The sequence below is a fragment of the Megalobrama amblycephala genome, linkage group LG14 (assembly GCF_018812025.1).
Source record: "Megalobrama amblycephala isolate DHTTF-2021 linkage group LG14, ASM1881202v1, whole genome shotgun sequence".
In the NCBI taxonomy this organism is placed as follows: Eukaryota; Metazoa; Chordata; class Actinopteri; order Cypriniformes; family Xenocyprididae; genus Megalobrama; species Megalobrama amblycephala.
The window spans coordinates 15080416-15099752 of record NC_063057.1 but is presented as its reverse complement, the minus strand read 5'-3'; the positions used below and the strand labels follow the sequence as shown (position 1 = coordinate 15099752).

Below are 19337 nucleotides of genomic sequence, written 5' to 3'. Positions count from 1 at the left end.
TGAACTTGGAGTGCTACCAAAATAAACTGCACTTCATCTGAGGGCTTTTCTGCTATTCAGTTCATAGAGAGTGGGCAGTGTTAGACCTCTATGAATATGTACTGTAGCACATTACTAGACATCAGTGTACGTAAGAGATAAATGGACTGTCCTATAGCTAATATTATTCTGGTATGGCTTTATGGAAAAGCCTCAGTTTGTGGTCAGTAAGATTTTCTTTCTTTTTTTTTTTTTTTTTTTTGAAAGAAATTAATAATCTTACTCGGCAAGAATGCTTAGTAAATTGATCAAAAGTGACTGTAAATAATGTTACAAAAGATTTCTATTTTAAATAAATGCTGTTCTTTTGAACTTTCCATTCATCAAAGAATCCTGAAAAAAAAAAAAAAAAAAGATCATGGTTTCCACAAAAGATAGTAAGCAGCACAACGATTTTCAACACTGATAATAAGAAATGTTTCATATCAAATCAGCATATTAGAAGCATATTTCTGAGGGGTCATGTGACAGAAGACTGGAGTAATGGTGGCTATAAACAGCAGACATTCTCCAGCCATACTCAGTCTTCTGTCACATGACCCATCAGAAATCAGAAGAAAATGTATTTAGGGATGTGTAATGGTACACAAACATGATGGTTCAGTACGTAGTATTAAAGTCATGGTTTGGTACAGCAGGGGGGAGAACTAAACATAAAATTGCTCTTTTTTTTTCTTCCATTTTATTAAACAATGGTTTATTGAACAAATTGTGTCTCTTGAAATACATTCAATTATAATTAGGTTTTTTTAAATCCTAAAAATGTTATCTCAGCTAATGCCTGAAACAATATACAGAGAGCCTTTACTTGCACATTACTATAATATTAAAGGTTAATTAACAACAATTTTTTTTAGATATAATAATCAACACTCAAATAAAAAAACATGTGTTGCACATATGGCAAGTTTTGCATTAACTTCTAAATCTATTTTTCAATTATTTTTCTACTATTTATTTTTTTTGATAAATGTATATAAACATATATTAAATAGAGACAATACTAAGAGGTAAAGTAAATATAATGAATATATATAAGCTAATATAGTGCATATATTTAATGAAATCCTCCCCTCTAGAGTTCATTTCTCTAGTGAACTAACATGCTGTGGACACTAAATGACTTGCCTGAGGTAAATGTAATGCTATGTGAGAGATTATTCTCAAGCTGTTTTATTGACGTCCTTCCACGGTTGAAACACTGGTTGAGAGATTACATGTAAACGCATCTATGCATAGATCATCTGTTCTTCTCTGCTTTTACCTATTGTGGTAGTTAGCAAACAATGTTGCATTACCACGCGTGTCCCCTTCTGGATTGGAATGTGGATTGCCTATGACTGACCATATTCTTTATCAGACTCTATGCACCGAACCACAACGTCCATACCGTGATGGTTTGGGACAAATACATGTACCATTACACCCCTAATATATATCACAATATTACTGTATTTGTGATCAAATAAATGCAGTCAGGTGAGCATAAGAGCCTTCTTTCAAAAACATAAAAATGTCTTATCCACCCCAGACTTTTGAACTGTAGTGTATATAAGTGGTCCTTAACAGGTTGTGCAGAAATTAACTAGAAATTAGACTGAACATCAAGTGGCATCCATGTTGCGATCTGCCTAATTTGGCTAGCTTCTACTAAATGACAGATTGGGTGCTTAGCCTTTGACGTCAACAGGAAATATGGGAAGCTTTTCATAAGCCTATTTATTTTTCTATCTAACTTTGCTAAGTTTGACTAACCAATAAAGCATGCATTTGTTTCTTCCCTGGTAACTGTGACTCAACCGGAACAGACCCGCAACCATTTTTGGTGTTATTTGTTGGTTGTTTGATTGTTATTCTGCTGTCGTTTTATGAACTTGATGATAAAATATGTTGCTCAGGCTGTGTGTGTGGTTTTCCATCAGTATGTTTGGAACAAGTATAGCACTTTTTCACTCCCACTTCAATGAACTCTGCCAGTACAAGTGCTCTCCCCTCCCTCTCTTTCTGTCACTCCCTCTCTCTCTTCCTGTCTTTACCATCCTCTCTTTCTCTGCCAGCTGTAGAGCTCTCATACCCATTATGTAAGTATCTAGCACTTCTCTCTCTGTAAAGCAGAGTGTAGCTCTTATATTTCATCTGCCATGTCATGGGACAGGTATGGAACTATGTGCGTGTGTGATGCTTATTTGCACAAGACAGTGGTTTACACAAATGTATATGTGTTGCTGCTCAGAGTGTGTCACTGTGTCATAATGCCATGCTGTTGTCACCTATAGAGACTGAGCGAGGGACAGCTTTCTAAAGTGTCTGCGAAATCGGACAAGTGAGTATTTCCTCTATGCAACTGATTATTTTTCAATATATTTATTACGCACTTGAATCGCAGAGGTTCCTGGACTGAGCGTGTTAGTGTTGTAATTTGCATGTCTTAAACAGTTGCTGTATTGTTTGTTGTTATTTATTTGTTTAGAAATCTCTTGTTGCCAGTAGCAGAGGAAGAGGAGGCCATGCCAGAGGCGGTGGAGGTGACGTCAACTGAGGTTAACTCGCCAGGTAGGAGGAAGTTCCCTGTTGATGTTTGAAGTAGGGATGTCAAATGTAACTGTATTCCATCAACAGTTTAATACAAAAAAAGATACGGAACAAAAGTACAGAGAAGCGACTCATTTTGGTATGCATGTACCAAATGTATGACTGAAGGACGACTGCTTTTGCAACAATCAGATGCTCTTCTTGGTCAAAATGAAGTCGGTCGATGTAAATGCAGATTTGCCATTGCATATTTATACTGACTAGAAAAAGAGAAACCCAGCAACTGTTATTCATTTATTTGTTTTCATTACTGACTGTTTACTTTAATATTTACTTAGAAAACCTTAGTACTTAATTGACAAATACTTGAAGGTTGCATGCCATTGTTCATATTTATTTAAAAAGCAAAATATAAATTTTAATATGTTTAGTAGCATTTGGCTTTTGCTGTGGATTTAAAATTAATATTGAGAATCATGAAATCTTGCTGTACTGCTATTGGCTACTGAAATTTTGGTATTGTGACAAACCAATGAAGAACCTTTGATAACTCTGTAGCTTTGTTGCAAAACCTAGTGAGCTACAGTGTTATCGTTAAGTAAAAATATAAATATAATATTATTTGAAGTACTAAACTTAATAAAACTAAAACTGTGCAATATTCCAAGCCTAAAAGTTAATAGCAAACATAAATATTAGGGAAAATCCATTTTTATTTATTAAAACAATTTAGTAGTATTGAATTATTAAATAAGTCTGCAATATTTATCTTTGTCTGCTTGCCAGCTCACTAGGTTTCAGAACAGAGCTACTCTCTCTCAAATTGTCCCTTCTCCTTTCTTTATTCCTTTTTAGACAAAGACAAGGCAGACAGTAAGAGGACAGTGGTCACATCTGATTCAAACTCAACAGCCTCACCTGATTCATCAAAGGGTCTTTCTGAAAAAGCAAAGGACATGACCTTTGACTCCACTGCCAGTGAGGGAATTCTTCCGACAGTTCCTGCTGTGCAAGGCTCCAGAAAAGACCCCCTGACTCTGAGGAACAAGCTCAAGAAGGTAAGAGCCACTCTCACCAGCATGTACAGTGTTAACTAAACAAGATGTAACGAAAGCCAGGCGAATGCAGTCCTACCTGCTGTTCCAGATACTTTCATGAAATACTTCTAATTACACAAGAGGTTTGTGCTCTTATTAATCAACATTCATAACATGCCATCTCAGATGCTCAGTGTAAACTACAATTTGACATGTCTGTGTTGCATATACAAAGTAAAATGGTCCTCTTACAGGAAGTCAGCAGTATGGAAGCCATTGAGGAACAAAAAGCTTTGGAGGACGGTGAGCCTTCAGTGGCCACAGAAAAAGAAGGTACATGACTGTAGATAAAATGCTTTCTCTCCGTCTGACTCTCTTTCTCATCTAGTTCTACATAAGATATTGTCTTGTCTTTCCTCAATGTCAGTCTCCTCCTCCACCCTCAGGTGACACATCAGTCTTCTCTGAAAATGCCAGTGATTCCACCAAAGATGACAAGAACAGGTTATAATGCTTTGTGTACTGAATTGATATCCATAAATTTTAATCTGATTCATGAATGCCTTCGCATGATTCACTTGACATATTCATGTTCCCATTAATCTGAAATGCGCATTTCATCTGCAGCCTGTCGCCAAGTGACAAAGAGATTGAGGTAAGGTGTTTTTTCATTCAGTCCCATGTCAGTGTGTAGAGCGTATTTCTATTTAATCATATTTTTAAATGTGAAAAAAAAGACATAAACATAAAAAAAAAAGTTAAAATATGCTGAAGAAAATGCAGACCGCTACACATTATTAATAAATGCATAATAATAGTAATGATTGATTGGTGACTTCATTTGAAATGGCAGCATTATGCTGGATGTGTTTATATCTTTATTTACATTGGTAGCTCATAACTAGACCAAAATCTAAACACGTTTTTACATTTTCGTAATAAATGTGGGGGCGAATTTCAAGGAATTCTGCAGAATAGTTATAATGGTATATGTTATAAACAGACCTGAACTACATTCTGAATTAGTGAATGAGCTAAAATATTTACAAAAGCATATCCGCTTCCTCGGTGTGAAATGTTTTTAAAGTGTTTACCGTGTGCTCTCCTACCAGGCGGAGTTCCACCGTCTCTCTCTGGGCTTCAAATGTGATATGTTCACACTGGAGAAGAGGCTACGCCTGGAGGAACGCTCACGGGACCTGGCCGAGGAGAACGTCCGCAAGGAAGTCAACAGTTGTAAAGGTCTACTGCAGGTCTGACATTTTGTGCACTCTGTGCAGGCATAAAATCATTTTTATTCTTTAGAAAGTACATTTAGAGCAAGTGTGTTTTGTCAGTGCAACCAAGTAGTCCTCTGCTCAGCACAATGAATTTTTCAACTCTCAACAGAAAATTCTTATTGAAATGTAATTTCTTCCCAAATTTGATCTGAATTCCTCTGTTTGAATAAGTAGCTTGAATATAACACTGTGTGTTTTGTTTATAGGCCTTGATCCCACGGTGTGAGGAGGATAACCAGTCCATGGAGATCATCCATCGTCTGCAGAAGAACCTTGAGATCCTCATCCAGTCCATGACCAGAGTGTCTAGCCGTTCAGAGATGCTTGGGGCCATTCATCAGGTTTGTGTGTTAACTCTGGCTTTAGTGGGCTAGTTCAAGCCAAATCTAGCAAAGAAGCTTGCCTGTTTACGTCTCTGCTTCCTTGCATGTGTAGGAGACCAGAGTGGGTAAAACGGTGGAGGTGATGATTCAGCATGTGGAGAACTTGAGAAGGATGTACACCAAGGAGCATGCGGAGCTGTTGGAGCTCAGGGAGAACCTCACGCCAAATGATAGGCCCTTTGGGTCCTCTGAGAGGGGTAAGTCACTAATAATAATTAACAAAAAAAGCAATAATATCAGTCACTTTTGTGTCTTAAGCCAGGGACACACCAAGCCAGTGGGCAATGTCAGGCCATTTTTGAGTGTCAGCCGACTTAGTTTTTTTGGTTTGTTCTGCAACATTGGCTATATTCTGATGGCATCGTTTTTGATGGCAACTAATCTGTGCATGAGAATAAGAGCAAAAGTGATGAAAGCCAGTTACAGGGTTCCTACGCGGTTTGGAAAAGTATGGAAAAGTATGGAATTTGATTTGAGTAATTTCCAGGTCTGGAAAAGTATGGAAAAAAGAAATCAGAGTATGGAAAAATATTTGTGTTTCCAGACTATTGCCTTTATTCAGTTTTCTAATTTATTATACCTGCAAACTAGTCACTTTGTGGTGAAAACTAGTCACTTTTGTGGTTTTCGGGGTGAGTGAGTGTGTCACAAGATTCTCATAAGAATTGCAAATGGGCTACTTTCTCATAGACTGGAGTGAATCACGATCTTTCTTGGTGCTCTGTGGCGTCATAGATCGCTGTAGCGCTCGTGAAACAGCCATCTCTTCGGCTTTACTAGTTACAACACAAAATAAACATGATTGAACATCCGAAGGTATGTTGAAAGATACAGTACAACTTACCTAAATCTGTATCATGTCACATGCAATCGATCAATCAGTGTTTCAACCTCAGAAAGGCGTCAATAAAACAGCTTGTAAAAATGTCACATTTAGCCTACCTCAGAAAAGCCTTTCAATGTCCAAAAACACATTATTCAGCTACAAAAATGAACTTTGAGAGGAGCATTTTGCTAAATATATGCTCTATAGTCTATTACATATTCATTGTGCTTCGATATTGAATATATAAATCTGTTTTATGACAGCCACCATTTAAATGTTTAGGCCTACATAAAAAAAAAAATTAGTAGAAAAATAATTGTCACTTGTATTATAACGTTAAATGGGTTAAAAACTTCCTTATGTGTAATTTAGCCTATATGTAAGTAGCTTACAACCAATTCACCCTAATATTATAATGATGTATCTGTGGTTCCCTGTATAGTTTACAGCATTAGTTGATAGATTTTTTTCTTTGAGGAAATTTGCCATGTACTGTACCTGATAGGCCCCAAATTAATCAATACTGAATCAAAGGTAATCAAATCAAAATCAAATTGCAAGCTTCTAAATCAAAATCGCATTCAATTGTGAAATTTGTCAATGCTCAGCCCTGGTGCCAAAATGTGTTTTTTTTTTTTTTTTTACTTGAAGCAAATGTTGTATTTTCCATTTATGTTCTTTTCAGAGAGCACCAGAATGCTTCATTTACATGTAAAAATCACAAAAATCTTCTCCTGGGGGAGGATGCACCCAGACCCCCCTACAACTATCTACTTTCTACGCGTCACCTTTTTCACCTCTCTTCACTTTGCAAATATGTTTATAGAGTTTGACATTTCTAAAATATTACGGAAACTGTCATACTTCGCTTGTGCTACTCGTACTCGTAGGCTACTCTATAAAAAATACTTTGATACAAACAACCAATGTCGAGAACAGAGCAAACACAGAGCAGAATGGATAAATCACAGAAGGATCTCTATAAAGTAAATGTATCGAATTAATACACACATTAAATATTCACGCCTATGTAGTGAGTGGTATGGTTGGAAAGGGAAACAAACTAAGTCATGCCAACTTGTTAAACATGGAATATATTAGTTCTTGTAGATTAATCCCCAACAAAAGTCACACAGGTACGTGTTTTTTAAGAAGAGGAGGGCATAGACGTGAATACTGAATACAGAACTTTATTTCAACAATCAACCACTAATTTAAAAATCACTAAAAGACTGTAGGACCCAGACTACAAACATGAAGCAGTGACATTTCCTCTCTCAAGATCCATTAATGAACTAAAAACATATTTAAATCAGTTCATGTGAGTACAGTGGTTCAATATTAACATTATAAAGCGACGAGGATATTTTTGGTGCGCCAAATCGTTTGGAAGGAGGTCTGGAAATTTGAGTATGGAAAAGTATGGAATTTTGAAATGGAAAATGTGTAGGAACCCTGCAGTTAAGAAGGCATGACAGCACAGACAGAAGGCTTTTCTAATTTTACGTCATCTTACCTGAGCATTCCACTGCGTGAATATTTTCATAATAAAGAGCAGAGTGGAATAAAGATCGTGATCAGCATGATTGATATTCAAAACGGTAAACAAGTGCTGCTTTATTCATGGTTTGCATACCTACAGTTTCGCTTTCCCTTTTTGAATGATGAATATAGACAAATATATCTGCTTAAATAGACTGTTACCTCCTTAACACGCAGGTCACGATGCAGCCGATGTGAAGCGACAACACAGTCGGGTTTCATTAGCGCTAGTTCTTTGGCTTCGGTTTGGTGTGTCCCTACCCTTAATCACATGAGATTTCTTTTGTATTTGCAGATGATTTTAGAAACAAGAAGCAGTCAACCTCAAACATTTTCAAAGTGAGTTATGGCACAAAACACACCATGTTAAGGTCACGGATCAGCTTGAAGAGTTTATTTTTACTGATTTTTACGTGTTCTGTCCCAAGACTACTAGCCGACGCATCAGCATAGCTACCATTCCCCGCAGCGTTGGAGGACAGACCCATTTTGACATGGTGAATAGTCCACTTACTACTTAGAGAGATGCTTTTGGTAGAGAGAAGTGGAACATCTGAATAAACAGTGGTTTCTAATTCACAGCCCAAAGACATGGCAGAGACTGAGGTCGAGAGGCTCTCCCGTCGGTCACCATGGTAAGTGTACAGATGCTTTTTTTGAGATTGCATGGTCCACAAAACACAACTGCCTTTTACTTTGTACCCCCCCTGAAAACAAGAGTTGGTGTGACCCAAAACTTCTCAGAACAACATTTATTCATTTGGCAGACACTTTTATTGAAAGCGACCTAAAACATTGAAATTACACACTTATCAGTATGTTCTCTGAAAATCGAACCCATGAACTCTACTGGAGTTGCATGCTGATTGTTTTTATAAACTTCTGCACTTCTTTGCACTGCGAGAAAGGATGTCATGGTTGTGTGTCAACCGCTTTACAGGATCATGACAGCCAAGAGGCCACCTCTAAAGCGCTTCGTTAGCTCTGGTACTTGGGCCGACGTTGACGAGCCCACTCTGATGAATAGGTAAGGTCACGCGTGAAGAACTGTTGTGTACCGTTCGTCTTTTGCATCGATTTCTTGTCAAAATCATAAAGCAAATGTGCCATCGAAAGGTTGTCATGCAGACCCACAATGGAGGCCTTGAGCTAAGATGGTGGACACTCAGTGCAGTGTGAACTTTGCACAGGTATGGATATGAAACAGACTCTCACTTGGAGGAGGAGCAGAAAGAGGAACCAGCGGACAGAAGGAGTAGCCTAACAGAACTAGGCATCAAAATCACCTCCTTCATAATGCCGACTAAGACGTTAGTGTATCTTCCGCCTCCATTATTTCTCTGCTTCAGCCTCCTGGCATTATCTACTACAAATCGAGGGTTTGCTGTCAATAATGTCACTGCCTTTTTCTCCTACAGCTAAGCTAGGGAAAAGTAACTTTAATTATGTTCTTAATGGACGCTGGACACCCATAATTTTAAATAGCTTTGCATTTATCTTAAGCACACATTGTGACACACTGCATGTATTCTGCTTCGGTTTTCAGCAAATAATCTAATCAGTCCACCTGTGGTTTCGGAGAAAAGACAAAAAGTTCTTGTTTTCTCCACATTGGTGGACAGTAGCGGGCATCTGCCAATATACTTTGATCCCACAGTTGTGTGCTGACATTATCTGGGGTATTTTCTTAAAAACAGGATGAGTGGTAGACCGATAACTAGAGAGAACGATGGAGATAATTATGTATGTATACTACTGTTCAAAAGTTTGTGGTCAATAAGTTTTTTTTTTTTTTTTTTTTTTTGTGTGTGTATAATATATATGTGTGTGTGTGTGTGTGTAATATAACTGTGTGTATGTGTGTAATATAACTATAACTGTTATATACAACTGTTTTCAACATTGATAATGTTTCTTGAGCACAAAATCAGCATATTAGAATGATTTCTGAAGGATCATTCAGCAAATTCAGCTTTGACATCACAGGAATAAATTATATCTAATATGTTAAAATAGTCATTTATTTTTTACAATATTACTACAGTATTTTTACTGTATATTTCACCTTTGTGAGCATAAGAGACTTCTTTCAAAAATCTTACTGACCCCAAACTTTTGAATTGTAGTGTATATATAAAATATAAAATATGAAAACCAGTAAAATGGCAATTAAACTCACTTCACTGAATTTAAATAAACACTCAAGAATGAAGGTGAAGAAATTGACCTAGCTGGTATATTTTGAAACTGCAGCTGCTTCTGTTAATCGACCCAATCAGTTATTGGCTGACCTCAAAATGGTAAAGTATTGGCCGACTACCCGGCGTGACCTATATATGTATCGGTCTATCACAGAACATTCATATTTGCCTTGTTTATCATGTGCTTTGTCAAACATTGCTTTCAGTAACAGCTGTTATTTTTCACATTCCTTTAAATGTTCAGCCTATTCTCTTCAGGTCGCCTCAGCCGTCTCACCTATTCAGACTGACCTTTTTTCTTTGTTTTTTAATTTGATGCTTTTTATGATCTGCTTTGTATATATTTTTTTTTTTTCTAATAATAAGGCACAGAACATACTCTATACAAGTACGTGTATGTGAATGCCTCTAGCTATGTAAGCTCAATTTCATGTGTTATTGATTCCTGATGAATGCACATTAAGTATGTACGAGACCACATGGTTGCTATTCTTTGCCATGTCTGTGTTTGCTTGCTTGTACAGAATGTGTTACTGGCCTAAAGATATATAAAGTTTTCTGCAGCTGATTACAATAACATTAACATTTTACTTGCTCCTTCCTGGTTTAGCATAAGAAAACACTTTGCTTCTTGTTGCTGAAGGTATGCTGTTGTACTTTTCTTTAATCATCTCTTTCACTCTCCATCCCAGTCCCAGCCCCAGCCCAACAGATCACGCTCCACCCAGTCTGACAGAGGGGAGGCCTGCAGTGTCCAGAGGCACCAGGGGCGTTTGGATTTGGGTGGCCTTGTTTGTAGTGCTAGCTGTTCTACTGGCCCTCTTGGCGAGTCTGATGTTACAGCCTGCAGTAGATGCAGCACCTGTGGGCACCGGGGACTCCTGGATGACCATCCAGCAGCTTCTGTGGCCCTATACTGGGCTGAGGCACAACGCCCAGCCCCCTGTGTGACACCAGGGGGTCTGCAAGGCTGGAGTAGCCGGTCCTGACATTCAAAAAAAACTCTTCCGGCTACCCAAGCTGTGATGCAAGACTGCTGCCTGTCCTTCTAACAGAACTCTATTTGACCATTTCTTACTGAAGGTAAAGAGAAACGTGGGCGTCTTAAGAGAGATGCGCTGAAAACTGCAGACTGCTTGGATGCCGTGTGTATTATAGGCATTTGTATGAGACACTCCGTGCCAGCCAATCACACGGTGAATATTTGAATTGGAGCGAGAGCAGACTGCAACAACTGAATGTCAAATATCATACATCGGTTGCCTGAAAAGGCTGCCTTTTTTAAACATTTTGAAATTGATCAGTGTATTTTTATGGGACGTTTGAAAGAGTATTGAGATTTTTAAAAAAATATTTTTTCTTTTTGTTAACTTATTGTTTTACAGTTTTATGCAGTAGATTTTTTTTTTCCCCTGATACTATTAATTGTTACAAACACATAATTTTTAACCTCATTAAGCTGTTGGTTTGGTGTTCATTGTTAAATGTTCATACACTTTTGTATGTTCCAAAGAGGGGGGGGGAGAGAAACTTTGCACAATAAAAGAAACTGATCCAAATAATTTCACTATTTATTGCAGGACAACAAGCTAAATGAATCATGAGGCTTCAGTCAGTCTGTTTATATTTAATAATCGTGTTTGGGTATGTCCTACATTTAATTGTTCATCCAAGGCTAGTGATATAAAATGAGGTCAATGGAATCAATGTCAAATATTAATTCAACATGAGTATAACAATCAATAAATCTAATTTGGGAGAATCTCACCAAAACATGTCTGGGGCTATATATAAAATATAGTATGTTCACACTGCTAAAAAGATCTTGATGATCCTTCAAAAATTCAATTTCTTTATATGTAATTTCTTTATTTAAAATTAACTTTATTTTAGGGTAAGTCTGGTCATGTTTTTGTCAGATTTGATGAGATTCACCTGAGAGTTTATATTCTGGCACTATAAACATTTCCTCAATGTCAATGATTTAGCCCGGTGGTCTTAATATTTTTTGCAATTGATTTTGTTGTAAATTTTATTGCTGGTGTCAGAAATATTCATTCAAAATCATTTGGCTCCACTTGCTGGTTATATAGAGAAGTATGCAGGGTGTCATTTCATATCCTCAGCATATTATCAAGATGTTGCAATGACTATCACAAGTTCAAAACAGGTGTCAAATGTTATTAGTGTGTATGCTTTCTCGTCTCAGGAATATGTGAGGACACGTGTTGCCCACAGGAGCCTCTGTACAGTGTCTGTGTAGAGATAGTGAGACTGACGGATTCTAGCTTGTCCCTCGATGCTCATGTCCTGTCTGAGCATGTGCAGAAAGGTGGAGTGGAACTCTGTGCCCTCGGCAAGTTCAGGAGAGAAGCTGCTATCATGCTCCTTCATCTTCAGATGCTGGTTTCTCTGAGCACCCAGCAGGTAAAGAGACCACGCCTCCTCAGCCACTGGCTCTGCCTCCAGCTGTTCACATGCCTACAAGTCAAAAGGTTAAAGGTCAGAGGTACTGCCTGCTTAAAATAGTGCTTCAGTTTGTCTATAGGAGTGTACGACATGCCTGAAGAACAAGGTGCTCTTGTCCGCATTGTGTGTTCCAGCGGCTCCAGGAAAAAGCCACTGCTGAGGACATTAGGGCCATTTGTTCATACACTGTGTGCTCTATTAATGGGTCCTTAAAATGAGAATGTATAAAAAAATATATATATAAGGTAAGCTCAAAGCTGTCATGCCATGGGTTTCTATAACTGGTCTGTTTAACATTAAATGAGTGAATTGGCTTTTAGGCAATTCAGCCCCTTTATTACCTTCGAGTTGATGCTGACATACTTGTCTGAATACTCATTCACAAATATATTGATCCCAGCTCTCTTCATGGCCTTCCTCAGTTCTGAGGGGCTCATCCACTTCCCTAAAAGATGATCCAGGTCCCTTGTCTGCTCCATGTGCAGCATACACTGCTTATCCTGCGAATCAAATTATTGAAGCTATCATTCAGTACTGGTGATTGCACACAGAGGGCAAACCATTTTTAGTAGCCTTCGGCATGTATCAAAAACAATCTGGCCTTGAAATGAAGGCTTGGATAAATTAAATGGCTCAATGACAGGATGTTCTTTTTTGTTGTCTATTCATATATTCAAAATTATGTTAAAAATGTAATTCATACATGAAGTAATTTTGAGTTAATCTCAGTGATAAGAATGTATTTTAATAAAACTATTCGGCTTCTTAATATTTGAAACACTTCTGTCCTCCAAATCAAAGTCATATATATAATAAGTTTAAATATTTGATGAAAATATAAGAGAAGTGGTTCCCCACCCCCCATTTTCCACAACAATATTTAAAGGACCCTCTCACAATTTCTACCCAATAAAATATTTTACAGCTAGGCATAACTAGAAAGAAGTATATTTGTTATAAAAATGAACCAAATACTAAAAATATCTTGATTTTTTAGTTGTTTTAGCTTATATAATTTTAAGTCATGTTTTTTCAAAACCATATGAAACCAACATGAATACATTTCTAATAATCTGGCCCACAATTTAAACTACATATCTTTGAATGGGGCCTCTCTTGCCTTGATGGTGATGCTGACTTCAGTAAGAGCTCCAGTGATTGTGAACAATGCTGAGTCTTGGCCCAGAGGCCTCAGCTCCCATGACTGGAAAGGCATATTAGCATAAGACTCTTGCAGTAATGTGAAGGCATAGAATGCATTCATCCGAAAGGAGATGCTACGGGTCTCTGCGTCATAATTTGTCTCAGAGATGCAGTCCGTCCGCCAGTGTTGACCTGCAGAAATCAGAGACCAACAACAGGCATGAGGTAAAATACTCTACTAAGATATGAATGTATACAATATAAAATCTATTGACGCATATACTATATGTGTGGTGCGAATTGTTCACCGATAGGATCCCAGCGTGCCACTTGAGGATCCTCCAGAAACGATATTGAGTCAGGCAGAGCTACAGTGACCCCTACAGGCAATAAGGCAACAGTGCTACTGTGTTCATCCAGCCTCACTGAGGTGGAGCTCTGAATGCGAGACTGCTCTGTGGGATAGGGGAAGACCTGGAGACCAGTCTCTAACAACTGTGAGAAGCACAACAGCAAATGATAATTAATACACTCTCTATGATATCTTGCAGAGTGTCCCTGATTTACAACCCAAGATGTACCTCTCTCATTTCCCAGCCCTTCACTGTACGAGACTGGGGTGGTAGATGGAAGACATCAAAGTAGAAGACTCCGCCCAAGGGTGTGAACTGCTGCAGATCCACTATATGTATGTCAGCACTTTCAAACACCAGTTCAGCTGGTGATGGGTTGGAGCCATTTTGATCTAGAAACAATTTAAAATAACAATGTAATCTTTGGCAGATCTCAAAAGAAAATCTATCTTTCATACTTTATACTTTTGTGATGCCTAAATTCACTTGCAGTATGTTTTTTTTTATTTAATTAAAAGGAGTATAGAATTTTGACACCAGTGATTTATTGGATATCAAATTAATTTTACATTTTTATAGACAATTTTAATGCCTAAGATTTTAGTATGAGTAAGCAGTGTTTTTAGGTGCCATGCAAAGCATAGTTTAATAATAATAATAATAATAATAATAATAATAATAATAATAATAATAATAATAATAATAATAATAATTAGACTAAACATAATTTGCCACTTAATACAGTTCAGTAGTGTAACTCTAGGATTTTTATGCCAAGCAACAAAGCAACTATAATATGTAGATGCTAATACAGATCTCAACTCGAACTTGTGCAGTCACAGATGTGTGATTGCTGTGGTTTATTGCTTTTATAAAATCATGGCAGCAGTTTAAAACACCAGTGTCTATATACATACTCAATTAATAATAACCACAATAAAATAAATATAGCTGCAAGCAGCAATTAAGGGGCCAAGAACAAAGGCAGGATAAGTCCTGCCAACAAGGCTGGAAGCATCAGACCAACTGCAACAATGAGCAATTAAAGGCATATTAAGATGATTTTAGGCAAAAAGGCTGAAAAATCATAAATATAGTCATTTGTAATTTGATTTAATGGTTTATCTCTTTTGGCCGATAGGTGGCGCTGTGACTAAATTGATGTTGTGTGGTCAGAGTAAGGTGACAATGACACATGCAAAGTTTGGTGTCAAAGCATTGCAGACATACAGCCTTTAGAGTCATTTTGGCATCATGCCTCAAATTTGTTGCTCTGGTATATGAAAATAGTTTTGTCTATAGAAAGGAAATCCATAACTTTTTGTCGGCACTGTCTGAAGTCTTGAATTTGGTGAAAATTGGACAAACGGTCTAGGATGAGTTTTTAAAGAAAATCAAAATGGTGGACAGGAAGTTCAGCCAACTATGGCAAAATTGATATCTATCCCTGCGTTCCATTCGGAAGGGCTCATCCCTATGCCCTAATCCCTTCAAAGGGTTTATCCTCCGAGTGAGAGCTTTGTAGGGGTAAAAAAAAAACACTCTTTTTTGGAATGCGCATCTGCATCATCTTAACGAGACAATCAAGGAGGAGTAGATTGTGCAAGCTGCGTCTTTTGTTTAACGTTAGCAAAGACTATAGAATAACACAAGACGTGTCACTCGTATCGTTTTGAATGGGAGAAAGTGTAACGCGCAATATGGCGGAATAAGTCCCGCCTTCTAAATAAGAGCCAATCGCCGACTGGTAAAGTCATCGCGTCACTTCAGCGGCCGTTAGAATCACCGGTTTCTATAGAAACAGTCAGACGCGCGCCTCCGAAGAGACGCGCATTAGCTTGATCCAGCCTGAAAAATACCGTTTTTTTGTCATGATTCGAGCGTTTAGAAACTAAATTTATGAGCCGGTTGTTGTCAGATTTCATTGGTGATTTCAAATATGAAATTTAATCGTAAGGTTGGCGAACAGTTTTGGAGAATTTAATGTTTCCCCATTCAAAGAGATTGCATGATGCCCAGGATGCCCGAGAGAGGCGTTTCAAAGATGGCCGCCGAGTGAAATGACTTGTCTTAAAGGGACTTTGACGTTAGTTTATTTATTTTTGGTTTATTACAATAAGCTAATTTAATCAAAAGTTATTAGCATTTTTTGAAAATTTCATTATAACTTTTGACCACAATGTGGTGCTGCCCTGAAACATTTTGAGTACCGTCAGGGCATGGTCCCAAAGACGCATACCGAGTTTTGTAACGATACGCCAACGCGTTAGTAAAATATACAATTTTACAACAAAATTGACAATGGCCGACAACCAAAATGACCGCTATTGGAAAATTAGGTATAGTTCAACTCGATTGGTGTTCCCTGCTTGCCACAGTTGGCCTGTCTGATAATATTAAAGACATTGTACTTGGCCCATTAATTCTGTATGTTATTATTATAATTCAACTGATGTGCATATTTTGACTAATATATGGGAACTTTACATTTATTTTTCAAATATGGAACAATCCATTTTATAATTTAAAGCTTTGGCGGTATTCTACAAATAATCATAGTTAACTAAAACAAATTATAAATGTTTTTTTTTTAATGTGACAAAGATTTCATTCTCTTCTCATTTCGTTTCATATAAAGAAAGAAGGAAAAAAGTTAGCTTTGAATGAGAAAAATCAGAAAGTAAAATGGGACCAAACCAGTTTCTAATCCTGTAGCGATTGCCTCCATCTGACTTTCTCCTTCCTCTAACAGCTTGACTTTAGAGCTCTTCCTCCCCTCCTTAGCTGAGATCACACTCACAGCACTCTGACACATGGACACACACTGATATTGTCAGCGACAGAATCCACTAGAAAACAAGTACATAGTGTACACATGATCAAAGCCTCACTCACCATCTTCCTGCTCTCTGATCTGACTGAACGGCTCTCTTCCTCCACCTGCTTTGAGCTATCTCCCTCATCCCCCTCTCCCTCCGCCTTCCCATCTTGCACCGCTGCAGCAGTCTCAGATGGTAAAGTGAGAATGCTTTCCATCATGGATCTCCTTCTTTGGACCTGTTCACGCTCGCTGTGGTGAGACAGGTGGTCATAGCGTGTGTGAAGGATCCGAACAGCGATGTCACACACAGCCAGCGGCTTCGGCAGCTCGAAGCCCAGACCCACCTCCGCAAACCGGTAACCTTTAAACCTGGAAACATGAACTGTCAAGTATTTCCTTAATCCTACAATAGGGCCTAAATTTCATCATGAAGGCAGACAAACCTTGGATTTTTGTTGAGGTTTGCCCACAGACAAAGAGTCATGTTGTCATCCTGGACTACAGTCTGCATGTTGCCAGTCTCAATATCAGAATTAGAATTTGCAAACTGGATGGGAAGCAAAACATATTATATCCAATATGTGTTGAAATAGACATATGCTGCATGGGAAGATCTCAGAAGAACTCGCACCTTCAGAAGCTCCTCGGTGGCCTGGTTGAGTTTGTAGAGGATTATACTCTGGAGACAAAGGATTGTTTCTCGATACTGTTGAGCAATGCATGGCTCAGGACCCTCACTCAAGAGGTAGTCCAGTTCGTCTGTCAACTGTCCAAGGGAAATTGTTTTAGATTTTCTGAAGAAAATCTGCCATAAAACTCACCACCATGATGCTACAATGTTTTGGGTGGTTGCCAGGGCATTGCTATATGGTTGGTAGTGTGGTTAAGAAGTCAAAAAAGCCCACCCTTACATCTCTATGATACTGTGGTCTCTAAAATTTGCTTGGATATGACTCAATGTACAGTAAAGGCCAAAGAACGATAACTATAAAGATTGTTATCATTATAACTAGCATCCAGACCAATGGAATAGCGTTCTCTCTTTTTTTTTAAAGGGCCATTCATTTTTGCATTCAACTGTGCTGTGTTGTTATTTCTATGCAAACATGCACTAAATAGATGGGGTTTGTCCCATTTGATTCTTGCCTCTTGTGCACGACACATACATGCTTAAGTTAAAATAAGGATCACCTCAGTCATCAATAATTAACTTGAAACCATGAAAATGACAGATACAGAGAGCAGGTCTCACCTGAAGAGACAGAGCACATTTTTCCAAGACCCTCTGGATTTGGTTTTCTGAGTCTTCTCTCCACAAACTGATGAAGGAATTGATTTCCGGCAACACAGATGGGTCTGGACTGCCGTCACAACGCATGTAACGCTCCCACTAATAAATATCAAAGAACAAATCATCCTGTAACATACTTACAGTAGCCTCAGAATTAGCTTGAGACTTCCAAATGAAGTCTTGTACCTTAGCTTTGTTCCTGCATTCTGTTTCCCACTCAGTGACTGCAGAGTGATTCTCATCTAGAATGTGCCGCAGTTCATTCAGCTCGTCCTCTCTGCGCTCTCTGTCCTGTGGACATGGACAAGGCGTCAATCAGTCATCGCATCCAAACTTGTCACACACAATCCATCAGTACAGAGAGCTGCATATGCACTAAAGCCTGCAGGTAAATGTCTGCAACACAACTGTGAATGTTCAAATGAGAGTTCACCAGACCTTTAACTCAAGTAGCTGTTGTTTCTCTTGTTCTATTCGCTCCCTCTCCAGCCGTTCACTCTCCTCTTGTTCTGCAATGAGACGAGCTTCTTCTACAGGACAAAACACAGTATACAGATTTGTTATCAATCAAAAACTATTTTAAAATTAATTTAATTTAATTAAAATTGCAGATATACCTTCCTCTCTCAGTCTTTGTTCATCTGCCTCTCTCTGCAGTCTCTCCCTCTCAGCCTTGCTGATGTTTCCTCCTTTCTTTTTTGCAGACTGGATACAAAATGCAAATTATTTATGATGTGGAAAGTGAGCAGATTATTAATTTCCTTTTTAATGAAACAATTTTTGAGCTTAAAATGTATTGCTGTTACATTTACTAATAATGTTATTCTACATAATTTATATTACTGACATATATGAATATAAAATGAATATATAAATATGTACTTTATTTTTAATAAAGCCTACCTGACCAACAAACATTAATAATGTTAACAAAATTAAAGTTGAAAGCTGTTAACAACATATTGACTCCCATCAAACAACACACCTTTCCATCCTTTGGTGGCTGTTGAAAAACAAAAAAGAAATAACTAGATTACAGGGAAAACATTTCAGAAAAAAATGTCAAAGGTAACGTTAAATAATAAATCAAACAGACATTGCTAACAGATGCCAGGATGCTAAGTGAATATTTTGTCTTGGGACTTTCGCTTTTGCTAATTATATTTCATTAAATAAGCAGCCAAGATCGATTAAAAATATAATTAATAGTACATACGCATATATCTTGTTGCTTTAACGCTATTTTCCCCTCAAAAACATTGGGAAAACTTGACTCACCATGTTGACAAGCTATCAGGCAGCAGGCGGGCGTCTTATCACCATGGCAACGGCGCACGCGAGATAGAAAACAAAACGGCTGATAGAAAATATCCCAATATACAAAGAAGAAACTAACAAAGAACCATTAAAAGTGTACTCA

General features: G+C 37.9%; 2 protein-coding genes across 7 annotated transcripts in view; one reads left to right on the top strand and one right to left on the bottom strand.

Moving 5' to 3' along the window:
* LOC125244730 (lymphoid-restricted membrane protein) overlaps positions 1-11399 on the top strand; it is a 27821-nt gene extending 16422 nt beyond the window's left edge. For 3 of the 5 annotated variants that reach the window (XM_048154926.1, XM_048154925.1, XM_048154928.1), the window contains 15 exons: positions 2316-2362; positions 2510-2592; positions 3427-3629; positions 3863-3941; positions 4055-4112; positions 4236-4263; positions 4721-4861; positions 5095-5229; positions 5324-5468; positions 7935-7978; positions 8068-8136; positions 8222-8274; positions 8580-8666; positions 8830-8949; positions 10533-11399. In XM_048154926.1, coding sequence (XP_048010883.1) covers positions 2316-2362; positions 2510-2592; positions 3427-3629; positions 3863-3941; positions 4055-4112; positions 4236-4263; positions 4721-4861; positions 5095-5229; positions 5324-5468; positions 7935-7978; positions 8068-8136; positions 8222-8274; positions 8580-8666; positions 8830-8949; positions 10533-10791 — 1551 coding nt within the window. In that variant the 3' untranslated portion in view covers positions 10792-11399. The remainder of the gene's footprint in view (positions 1-2315; positions 2363-2509; positions 2593-3426; positions 3630-3862; positions 3942-4054; positions 4113-4235; positions 4264-4720; positions 4862-5094; positions 5230-5323; positions 5469-7934; positions 7979-8067; positions 8137-8221; positions 8275-8579; positions 8667-8829; positions 8950-10532) is intronic. The other 2 variants (XM_048154927.1, XM_048154929.1) reach the window with 2 other exon arrangements.
* Positions 11394-19337, bottom strand: dnai7 (dynein axonemal intermediate chain 7). Of its 2 annotated transcripts, XM_048154951.1 has the most exons (16): positions 19196-19337; positions 18903-18920; positions 18535-18622; positions 18356-18447; positions 18104-18208; positions 17879-18016; positions 17258-17392; positions 17070-17173; positions 16701-16995; positions 16503-16611; positions 14034-14197; positions 13761-13947; positions 13430-13644; positions 12651-12809; positions 12404-12517; positions 11394-12321 (listed from the first exon to the last, which is right to left on the bottom strand). In XM_048154951.1, exons 1-16 carry the CDS (start codon positions 19196-19198, stop codon positions 12046-12048), a joined length of 2202 nt encoding a protein of 733 aa, XP_048010908.1. In that variant the 5' UTR covers positions 19199-19337; the 3' UTR covers positions 11394-12045. The 2 variants fall into 2 exon arrangements, with proteins under 2 accessions (XP_048010908.1, XP_048010909.1); XM_048154952.1 differs by lacking the exons at positions 18903-18920; positions 19196-19337 and adding an exon at positions 18821-18850.